This window comes from Pyrus communis, chromosome 9, assembly GCF_041283825.1.
Source record: "Pyrus communis isolate YQ-2024b chromosome 9, ASM4128382v1, whole genome shotgun sequence".
NCBI lineage: Eukaryota > Viridiplantae > Streptophyta > Magnoliopsida > Rosales > Rosaceae > Pyrus > Pyrus communis.
The window spans coordinates 7661151-7672632 of NC_142573.1; the positions used below are offsets into that span (position 1 = coordinate 7661151).

At 36.8% G+C, this 11482-nt stretch overlaps 3 protein-coding genes across 4 annotated transcripts; 1 reads left to right on the forward strand and 2 right to left on the reverse strand.

Moving 5' to 3' along the window:
- Nucleotides 1-185: 185 nt before the first annotated feature.
- LOC137739436 (RPM1-interacting protein 4 (RIN4) family protein) lies at nucleotides 186-3044 on the forward strand. 2 transcript variants are annotated; one of them, XM_088700475.1, is made up of 4 exons: nucleotides 588-800; nucleotides 1418-1499; nucleotides 2027-2209; nucleotides 2738-3044. In XM_088700475.1, the coding sequence occupies exons 2-4, from the start codon at nucleotides 1455-1457 to the stop codon at nucleotides 2771-2773; spliced, it is 264 nt and encodes an 87-aa protein (XP_088556601.1). In that variant the 5' UTR covers nucleotides 588-800; nucleotides 1418-1454; the 3' UTR covers nucleotides 2774-3044. The 2 variants fall into 2 exon arrangements, with proteins under 2 accessions (XP_068335104.1, XP_088556601.1); XM_068479003.2 differs by lacking the exon at nucleotides 1418-1499 and having other exon boundaries at nucleotides 186-800.
- An 831-nt stretch (nucleotides 3045-3875) lies between these two features.
- Nucleotides 3876-5758, reverse strand: LOC137739516 (transmembrane emp24 domain-containing protein p24beta2). Its single transcript, XM_068479110.2, has 5 exons — nucleotides 5625-5758; nucleotides 5262-5491; nucleotides 4525-4711; nucleotides 4307-4414; nucleotides 3876-4155 (listed from the first exon to the last, which is right to left on the reverse strand). The coding sequence occupies exons 2-5, from the start codon at nucleotides 5481-5483 to the stop codon at nucleotides 4022-4024; spliced, it is 651 nt and encodes a 216-aa protein (XP_068335211.2). The 5' UTR covers nucleotides 5484-5491; nucleotides 5625-5758; the 3' UTR covers nucleotides 3876-4021.
- Nucleotides 5759-6356: 598 nt separating this feature from the next.
- Nucleotides 6357-10976, reverse strand: LOC148694159 (uncharacterized). Its single transcript, XM_088700474.1, has 8 exons — nucleotides 10830-10976; nucleotides 9634-10425; nucleotides 9416-9547; nucleotides 8956-9177; nucleotides 7920-7963; nucleotides 7422-7689; nucleotides 7216-7294; nucleotides 6357-6868 (listed from the first exon to the last, which is right to left on the reverse strand). Exons 2-6 carry the CDS (start codon nucleotides 9901-9903, stop codon nucleotides 7683-7685), a joined length of 675 nt encoding a protein of 224 aa, XP_088556600.1. The 5' UTR covers nucleotides 9904-10425; nucleotides 10830-10976; the 3' UTR covers nucleotides 6357-6868; nucleotides 7216-7294; nucleotides 7422-7682.
- Between the last annotated feature and the right edge of the window lie 506 nt (nucleotides 10977-11482).

The window sequence follows — 11482 nt, forward strand, 5'->3', positions numbered from 1 at the left end:
CATATTACACATGATACGAGAGGGAGTCAAATTTAATAACGTGGGGAAACAGACAAGAGCTGTATGGGATGCTTAGCTGGAAGCACCACACACCTTCCAATCTAATTGGTTCTTCAAACAGTAGGCCCCTCTTCGCCCATCCTGCTCAGAGATTTTTAGCGTGCAAGAATACAATTGAATTGGTTGGAAACTTTGAAAAAAAATTTGAAGTGTTTTTAAAATGATTAAAAATATTTTTAATGAAATTGATTTTGGATCCTGAAAATATTTAAATGTTTTTTTCAAAAAATATCAAATATGTTTTTTTTGCAATAAATACATTAATAATTTTTCTATGATTCAATTGAATATTTACCAAAGATTAATTTAAGAACTATTTTTCAAAAACATTTCCAGTTGTTTGAATAACACTTAAAACGAGCTTTGTATATCAAACTGTGATTGCCACATACTAAAAAAATTTCATCATCAGACCCGCGTAATATTATTCATACTATGTTTTTATATCACATTTCTATACCACTTAAGATGATATGAAAATATAACAAAAAAATATAGTAAGAATAACATTATTCGGACCCACCTCACACACACAAGTACACAAACCCACGCCGCGCCCTCTTCTCTCTCTCTCACTTCCTTCCATTGAACCTCACCTGGAAAAAGCAAAAGACTCGTCAATTCATCACCAACTCAAATCCCTTCAGTACTCGGACCACCTCAAATCCCTGCAACCAGAGAAAATCATTCGCCGTTTTTTGTTGTTACTCTCACAAATCTCAGAGCAGAAAGTCATGGGGGTAAGCAGAGTAGTCGACTTTTTTGTCCTCTAATTCATGAATTGAATTTGTATCGGTGTATGTATATGGTTCTGCGGTTGATCCGAGACTCTTGAGTTTATGTGGAGCGATTCCTTCCATTTTTCAGCTTGCTGGTGTTGTTGGAATTTACCATATTGTCCCCCCTCCGATGCTTTCTGCTTCCTCTTCATCCTTTTGGTTTCTAACTTTTAAGCAGAAGCTTGTTCTGTATGAATATGATGTATCTAGCTGGTGTTTGCTATCTGGGGTCTCGTTTGCTTTCTGGGTTTTTATATTTTTAATTATTTATTGATAAAGTTTGTATTTTTAGCTTCTTGTTTGGTTTATACCAACCCGACTTTGAGTATTTGAGAAACAAATTGGATGTTGTATGTGTTTGTGTATGTGTGTAGATTCGGCTTCGACCGATAAGCAGCGTATCTGATTGCTTCGTTGTGTGCAAAACTTTCTCTGTGTCTGTTGTGTTGAATGGTTAAGTGTTGCAGTTTAGTGGATTGATGGGTTACTCAATGGTTTGAAACATACAATGGGTTCTTACTTGAGGGTGAACCTAGATCAATGGGTAAGGTTGTTCTGTTGCTTCATGGATGTTGCAGGTCAATACGCGAAACAGGCGCTCCGCAAGTAGGGGTGATGCGGCGAGGCTGCGTATATCTAACCTCCTCAGACCACAGAATGGTCGGAGTTTGTTGCACTTGACTGTTCTGTACTTTACTTATTTGGTTTTAGTGTAATCCTATCTGATAATTTGTTGGACTTTAGAAAAAAAGAAAATTTCTTTGTGTTCCTTTTAGGCATGTATAAAGTTGATAGCAGATATCTTACAAGATTGTCGAATTTCAAACCTCTTCTTCTTTTTGGAATACCTTCGTATTGAAGAGTAATTACAGGCATCGGCGTTTGTAAACCAACGCATGAATACATATTACTTTCTATATCATGGTGTTGTATTCTTATGCATTAGGATTAAGGTTACAGTAGTATGATTAACTTTTTTTTTTTTTTTTTTTACTGATGTGTGGGAGCAAACCTTCACCTTAATCTTAATCATCTTTGTTACTTGGATTTTGTTTGCCTTCATAATTTCATGCAAGCACATCCGAAGCATTGAACTTTGCACACAATTGTGTTATATATACATCTCAATTCGGTATGCATTGGCTTTAGATGATTGATTCCCTTCATCAAAATTATGTAAACTACAGGAAAAGGGTGTACCGTTGCCAAAATTTGGTGAATGGGATGTCAATGATCCGGCATCAGCTGAGGGATTCACTGTAATCTTCAACAAGGCTAGGAATGAGAAGAAGACGGGTGGTAGACCTGACTCACCATCAAAGGAGGACCGCACATATAAGCAAGGAGCAGTTCTCGGAAAGCCCCCATCTGTAAGTTGGACTCATTGACCTTATAGTTCTTGGAAAGCCTCCATCTGTAATCTTTTATGCTTGACGCTGTTTGTGTTTACATAGTCATATATTTCCCTAGAGCTTGAATGGTGGTTGATGTTGAGAACAGCGAAGATTTAATTGAACCATAATGAGCATTTTATGCACTATACATTGGAATCCTTACATCTTCATCATCACACTAAGTTTGCATATAATCCTTTAATTTCAGAATTAAATTGCTCAAACTCAAACTATTAACTACCCTTTTTTTCCTCCCAGGAAATAGCACCCATTGATTTTATAAACGTATCTGTTTCATATTTTATCATTTCGCTTGGTAAAGCACTCATCTGGTTTTGTTAAATGATGTCCAACTAAGCTGGCACCAAAAAAGAAAAAGAAAGGGAAAAAGAAAAGAATGCTGCCAGTTGATCTTAAGCCACCCTAATGCGATGATGAAATGGTAGCTTGAAAAGTGATACAATGATTGGATTTTTTTACGCTTTTTTCTGCTTTGATGTGTAGAAAAAATGGTTTTGCTGCTTGTGTGCGGAGTCGTGAGGAGGCACCAACCATGTCATAAATTTTACAGAAGATACTACTACGTATTTATGCCCCCCACGACGATGTATATTCCAGAAGACTGGAGCTGTGTTCAGAAGCCATGATTGGTCCCGCTGGAATCTGTTTGCTGTCTTTTTGAACATTGGTAGAATTTTGGGAGACAAATGATTGAAAAATGATACTGTTTTACGTTTATGCATACTGGTGAACTATGATTGCATGCAGCTTCCTTTTCTTGAATCAATGCTTGATGCTGAGTTAATCGTGACTGTTTGTTTCCTGTTCTCGGTTCAATTTGAGTATCTATGTCGTGTAACCGCGTATTTGTGCGCTGTGAAGCGTTGTATTTTCTCTTAAGAAAGTCCTTTTCCCCTCGAAATCTCCCTCTGAGTTGGGAAGTTCCAAGCTTCTACGATTCCATTCATTTGCAATTTTGCACGGAAATTGCTCCTCTCAGCAATTCGGTGATCGATTTGGTTGTAGATGAATTCAAAATCCGCAGTATTTCTAATGGATGCACCACAAAACCATTGAGGAAGCCTCAACGGACTGATGCAACAGAACCTAATCTTCCAGCTCCCTCTCAAAAAGCACCAAGGGCCTCTTTTTGGTGCTTCTAGAACGGCTGAAAGAGTGTTTTGACAACTAAAGCACTTTTGATAATGTTTGACACAAAACATAAAAGGATCTTTCTGAGAAGCAACTCCTTCAAGAAGCACTTCCAAGTAGGTTTTTAATAATTATTCCGGCGTGATTCTAATACGAATCCCCAATAGCACTGTTTTGATCTACACTGATTTTCAAGATCCGAGCTATCAATTATTCGGGCATCTCTCCGGAAGATGATTTCTATTTTTTTTATCCAATACTTTAGTTTGCACCCAATAGAACACGGACATGAGTCAATACCATTACTAAATGTGCTTCTAGCAAAATCGCATTTAAGCAAAAGTGTTTCCTACAAAAGCAATCCCAGACGGGCTCAAACTAACAGGCGAAAAACTGCCTCAAGTACTAACAGCAAAGTGTCTTTACTAACTCCAATCAAACATGTCAGCTAAATCTACCATTATGCAAGGCAACTCAAATTGTCCAACAATAAGCAAAAATACACATCTTCAAAATATTAAAGCTGAAGCCAATGGTACATTTTCTGTTTTGTAACATTTTAGTATATAAATATTCTTTCCATTTTCTAACATTACAACCAGTAAATACCCGAAAACAAGTACGCAACTGACTAATCTAAACTCTAGAAGATCCAAGCTTGCGTTCAAACAAACGTTTCAGAAGAAAAACTTGGAGGCAGCTAGCTCCAATAAGCGCTGCCGATTCTATCAATGCCTTGTGCGTTGCTCTGCGGCTCATTCCTTCATTCACTGCACGAAAATCAAAGATTAGGGGGCCTTAGCTTCGTGTGCCCGTGTGTGACATGCAGACGCAAGTGCAAAATCATGTACTTCTTGAAGTACTATAGTATATGCAACCTGTTCAGGATAAGAGATTAAAACTTGACAGAATAATAAATACCTATTGCTTGGCGGTCAGTCTCAGCTTCTAACCAATGTTGTTCGAATTGGATGTTATAGAGGGCTTCCTCCAACTTTTGAATCTGCTCCAGCAAGGGCGTGAAATGCTCTGCATACATTCAAATAACATTCCGTGACCATTATTCCAATATAAAGAAGACTCACCTAGAAGAAAAAAAAGGTGGCGGAACTTGAATAACAGGTAAAGTGGCCTCTCACCGTCTTTAGCATGCTGGTCATAGTATGTGAAGTGAGCAGCATGTACATCAAAGTCAACGGTTTCGTGGTAAGGAGACTTGTTCGTGAAGCAGAACTGGTGAACACCTTGCTTCTGAACCACAAACTCATACTTCTCGCTTGTCTTGCCGCGTATGTCATGAATTTGTTCACCACCAGGTCCCTTTATCTGACATCGGCAACATAGTTCAAAAGTATAAGAAAGATTTTAGAAACAGGAACCACGATCCTCATTATCGAACAAAAAGCAATGTCCTAATCGAAAAACCAATTGGGGGATGATCTTAAATTCCTAAACTAGCAATTGTGACTCAAAGTACCAAGTTACCAACAATAACAACATAATATTCCCTCTCCCGCTTTATTCATCTCTTCCTTTCTATTACAATCGATATCAGAGGAGTAGAACCGAACGGAGGACATCAATGCAGGCTAAACCATAAACGATCTCAACCGATTGAGCTACAAGCCCCGCTCTATCTCCCCGTTTACAAAGGCAACAGATAATTCTACCCTCTTAACGAATGCAATCATAAACAAAAATCCACAATCTTTATCTTCTATCAAAATTCAACTTGCCAAGGCAGACAAAAGTAACACAAATCAGCAGAAACCATCGAACTTTCTCCACAACAAGATCAAACAGACAAAATTATGACAAATCACACAATTGGGAAAAACAAACAAATATGAAACATCATAGTATCATTCATTCATACCACGAGATCAACGCCGTCTTCGGTGTAATGCCAAGTCGAATCTACCTTGATTACCACAAAAGAGACATGGATGGTGTCTCCCATGTACTTTGCATCATGGGAGAAGCACTCTTCCCTGTCAATCACGAACCTTAACCCTAACGACCCTTCCAACTGGCACAAAACCAGAAAACCCACCAGCACCAAACTCAGCGCCACGTGTCCCCCGCACCAGAACTCCATCTTCTTCCCTGCAAACCCATCAATTTTTCAGCACACAAAGTCAAACAATCACGGAGTTTTTTTAGCCACAAATAAATCGTTACCCGGATAGATATTTAGAGATACAAAAACACACAGATCGAGAAGAACACGAAAAATTACCTCGGAAACTGCTTCTGGTTTTCGTATTTGGCAGAGGTTTCAAGTTTGGGATTTTCGGATGAACTGGGATTTGCAAAGTGCCGAACTCGAACTTCGGCTGTCGGACAACGGCAGTTCTGGTTGGACCAGCATAAAAGGACAATCAACGATGTCGTTTTGTTTTTTGTTTAGGAGCTTAAGCCAGCGTGGCCAGGGTGTGATTCAATAGCTTGACCAGGGGCCAATGGGAACGCTCCACGTTGGATGATGCTTTCCAGGTGGAAATAAGCGAATTTCGCTTGCGTGTTCCGTAATATCAAAAACCCCCAAAAATCTTTTTATTTTATTTTATTTTCGTAGTATGAATTTAGTGATGGACGAAAGAGGAAGACTGGCCAGAGAGAAGCGAAGGGCTTGAGGAAGTTGTTTGTGAATTTCTATTTTTATTTATAGTAATATGGAGAGAGGAACTTGTTATTCAGGAATTTGTTATTCAAGTAATACAAGTTGTACATGAAAAGATAATCTAAATCTCTTACGATTCCTATACTTAATCTATTAAGATTTAAACAATCATATTTCTAATTAAACTAGAACTGCAAAAGTTATTTATTTCTTTTTATTATGAATTTTATTTATTTGTTGGTAAGTTAGAGTGTTATGATTGTCACCCTTTTTTTTCTTTTTACTTCACATTTTCCTTTTTAAATAATTTTTTTGAGTGAACCTTTTTAAATAATTAAAACATAAAAATTGTAGGTAAGAACAATCGTAACTTTTTAACATGGTAGTACACTTTTGGTATGACGTACCAACCTGTATTCTAAGCACATTAAAAAATCTTTCCTGATCCCCGAAGCAAAAGCATCACATTGAAAACTGAATTTAGTTTCCCTAATCAGATTCAAATGTTAGGTACAACCATGTACCTTCGTTGATTCAGCCCAGATATCTAAACGAGAGTTCAGAGGTGCCTCATTTGATTCCCACATTTACATTTGTGTGCGGTCTTCGTTAGCACCTACGTGCAACGTAGCCAAAAGCATTCACACGGAACTAAGCTTTAAAGTTCGTCATCTCTACAGCGGATCAGATGGCTGCAAAATCCTTCCCTCTTCAATAACTAACCTCTGGTGAAGCATACATTGATGCTTTGCAAATTGCTTAAACAAATCATGTAGCTGCTTGGCTTGCTCGTACTCTTTCGTCCCAGAAACGACAACCTTCAATTCGTTGCAAGTTCCGGTTCTGCCCTGTGATACTCTCTGCAGAGTCAATAAGAATGGTGCTTTTAGAGGAAACTCGGTGCTTTTATACTAGTTGTTTTGTATTCTATCGGGTTTTGGCATGCTTCTCCCACCTTCTCCGAATGGTGTGTAACATGAGGTTCCGTTATGAAATGATTTAACCGTCATGATACACAGAATTATGTGTTTTGGTGCAGATACGGTTGATGATTCCAATCCACGGTTAGTCAATAAAACAGTCTGGCTATTGGGGGTGCAGCGTCATTCTATGTAACAAATCATGGGATATACTCTTAACACAGAGAATGACATTTCACCGTTATGATCGTTACTTAGAAACACAAGAAGAATTATAGGAAACCGACCTGAGATGTAAACGCGAAAGTTTCAGTCAATGCTTTCAGCGAGTCATGTAGCGGTAATTTTTCAGTCACGAACCAAGGCCTGCGGAGAAATACTAAATGATTAAAATTTTAGCTTAGATATCTAATTACTAAATTTGAACAAACACCATTTTAAGACAAGTTTGCGCGATTTATAATTATTGGAAATAGACATTTACACTGTATACCTTCCTCCTGAGGAAACGATGATGTGATCTGGATTCTCCAAAAACGCCAATAATTTGTCAAAGTTCCGTTTGCTGTGCAACAGAACAGCTCCTCGTGCATACATCTCTAACAACTTACTTGGCGAAACAAATGCTTGACATGAGATTGAAAGTTGTTGATGGATAAACTCCATAATTGTTGATGGCGATAACTCCTTCTCAAGATTGTCTATGACGATCATATGGGGCGCCCCTCCGACATCTACGTCATGTTCTTTTCGTTCAGACTCTACATACAAGATAAAGCAACCAACTGGTTTGAATTGTTTAAACATAGTCCACCAATATATGGAGAATATCCACACTGATCAACTACTTCGACGTCAAATTTCAAATTTCACCGCAGAGATTTATTTAATCACCCATTCAAACTAAAAAGGTCATAAGTTTAGGTTTACATTTATCACTGCCTTTGAAGAGTAGTTAAAGATTAAGAAAAGAACTTAAGCAAATCAGTACAAATCTTTGACATGACCCGAAGACAACCCAGAAGGCCTTGTTTCCTGCAAATGAACGAACGAGCATATGAAAAAAACCCATATGAATCATCCAAACAATATACCACGAGTATCTAGTACATATGTAAAAGACAAGAGGAGCCATACAAAGTTCCTGTCAGGTCGCAAAAGCAAGGGCGGAGCTAGGAAAATTTATAGGTGTGTGCTATGTTTTCTTCTTGTTCAAGATAGCCTAATTTAGCCCAAAAAAGGGCTGGCTGGCATTGAAATAGACAACTTCTGCATATAAAATTACATGCAGTTTTCTAAAAATCTGAAATTGGTTCTAGGCTGCAGCCATAGTGCGGCTCCACCCTTGTCCATAAGCGTAAGATCTTCGAAAAACTTGTCGTCATCCATGGACAAGGGGATCGAAAATCCCACTACAAAACAAAGAATTGAAGAACTTCCCAAACTCTCAACCTCCCAAATCAACTCTCTTTCAATTCACTCTTGTTCAACTTACAATCTTACAACCATGCAGACTATCGGAAACTCTCCTGCGCAAATTCTGGTTTCCTCTTACATTAATCTTGCACACTATTAAATACAACCTCACCGTCTTCATATAGAATTATGGAAAAATTACAGATAAGAGTATATTTTTAATACTTAATTATGTATTAAGACAACACTTTTTAAACATTTAGAAAAGACAAATTTTTAAACACGTGTAGGATGACATCATGGATGTTTTTTCAGTTTTTAGAATTAAAGTTACGAAACTTTCATATGTTTGAAAGTGTGACTGACGGGGAATGTTAGCTTCAGATTGAGTCGTTCCTATTCGAAATCATTCAATTTCCTTTCGTTTTCTCTTTGTTCTTTCTTCTTCCTTTTCTGTTATTGATGGTTTATATTTAGATTTTGGCTTGAGTTTCATTATTTGAAGGTAAGTTTTGCTTCGATTTCATATTTGAATTTTGCTTATTACTTATTACAAATTTTACATATGCAGGATCAGTTCAGCAGAATCAATTTACACTAAAAAATATAACCTGATTATCTTCTGCATGTTCTGCATGTTCCATATCAACTTGTTCTGCTTTTTCCCACATCAACTGCTTTGTTGTTTTAACTTTCTTGGCCTTTGATTCTTTTTGTGTGACTTTCTTCTCAGATTTTCTCTTTTTCAGTGCAGGTGGAGGAACGACATAGTCATTATCATCTTTATTTGACATTTGTTTAATAGAATCATCAATTGCTTTTGCATTGTCCATCTGTGAAAATTAAATAATTAGTTTTTAACGCTTTTTTGGAATAATTATGCAGAATCAGTTTACATAAAATATATGCAAAATCAAATTACAGAAAAATATGCCGTTGCAGTTTGCAATCTCATTTTACACAAGCTACATGCAGAATCAATTTTGCACAAGATAAATGCAGAATCAGTTTTGCACAAAGATAAATGCATGATCGGTTTACCACAAAAAGGTTGATTGATACTCATTTTACCTCCAACTTTTCATCTGTATTTTTATGGATTTTATTATGGAGAGCTGACAAATCCCACTTGATTGCTGTTGGTAGGCTGTTCTCCTTTCCTGCCTTTGGTTTGATGATGTTGGTGCGATCACATACCCAATACTGTAGATAAAAAAACAAATTTTCAGTTAGATTTTGTAGTTTTTCTAAAATCAAACAGAAACTAATTATGAGTTTAGTTTGCTTACCATTAAAAGGACAACAGAACCACTAACAGTTCGTTGTTTATCCTTTTTCCTGCTTTGGGCTCTGTCAATACCTTTCACTAAGTACCTTGCTATTTCTTTTGCCCAGTTGTATTGCTTGATGCTCGCTATTGAGTTACATCTTTTGGCAAAACTCCAAGGTAGTTTTTCCGCTGAACTTCCAAGTAGCAGCGTGAATAGCAAATACAAAATGATTAGGCAAGCTGCTTCTTCATTCCCTTCATTCGTCCGGGCAGCAAATGCAACGTCCATTGAATCTGAAATGTGTTTTCTGGTGATTCTTTTGACATCCCTGAAGTATGTGTCAACAAACTTATTTTCACCATCTTTGGAATTCTTGAATCTGTTGTCGACTGAGGTGCTTGTTTTCCTTTGTTTGGTATTCCGTAGACACGTTGTACGTCATCAGCGTTTATTTGACTGTACCCTTTCTTAAACTTGAACATTTTCATCTCAATGTCATACCAATTGACAATATGTATCACATCCCAATCTGATTTCTTTATTTGTATTTCACCAGTTTCATATGCCTTTACGGGCTCAGCAAATGGTGAGGCATATAAAAACTTCAATACTTCCGGAATTTTTCTGAAACTTTGTCTTGAGTTCTTCAATTTTTTCTCCAAAAGCTATCAAATTCATTTTCATCCGAGCATAGTTTTCATCAGACGCCCGACGCTTCTCACTTTTTGTTCGTCTTTCACGTCTTTTAGTAGGAGCAGCAGTTGGAGATGTTTTCTGTTTTGCTGTGTAACATTTCTCTCTCGGCGACATCTTCATAAAAATGGAACAATAATTAGTAACCTTGAATCAATGAAACTGGTATTGCATCAATGAATTAAAGAATTTAAATTGAGAATTTAAATAAATAATATGAAACTAATCATGAAGTAACTACTAAAATTGATCTTGAAAAAAAATGTGAAAGAGATTTTGCAAAAAGTAGATTCAGAATCAGTTTGCACAAGATATATGCAGAATTAGTTTCAACTCAAAACTTCAAAAAACAATAGAAGAAGCTAAAAGTTGGTAAGAGATCGAACTGTGACTGAACTTAAACAACTAACTCAAACAGAAATTAGATCAAACTTATTCTAACAAAAATCAAATGCAGTATGCGCAGCACAATTCCAATTCAAAGGCTAAACATCATCATACGCAAGTAATCTGAAACTTGCCTGATTTCGACGTTGAGGAAAGCCAGGGGGGGAGCGTTGCGGCCGTTGCTGGCAGCAGCAGCTTCCACAGAACTCGCGTCGTCCATGCAGGACCTGAACTCCATCGCCACCACCTTTCTATAAAAATCGGCTTTCTAAAATTCACTTGAATAATTGATGAGTGTTCTCGTTGTTAATATTTTAGAGTTACTTTACAACGTAAATTACACCATAATCCTTAAGGGTTGATTTTGGAATTGCGATGTTTTTAAAAAAAACAGCTTATTAAAAAATTTAGAACATTGCTGCTACTCTCTCGTCCTTCCCAATAACCCATTTCCCATCTCTCTCTCTTTTATCTCTCACCCTCATCATTACAATATCACACTCAGATTCCAGATACGTCAACTCTCTCTCTGATCGATTCCATACTCTTTTCAGCTCAATTAATACCAAATTTTCCAGTTTCTTTTTTAGGATCTTGAAATTCTTCAATTACGTACTTTCATATATTATACGATGATGAATTATTATAATTTTTTTATTAAAATTAAAATTAAATAATATTTGATAAAAATTAATTATATAATATAATAATATACGATAAATAAATATAATTAAAATATCATTGAGATCTTCGTAAAGAAAATCTAGAAAGATCTTCTTTCCCAAAT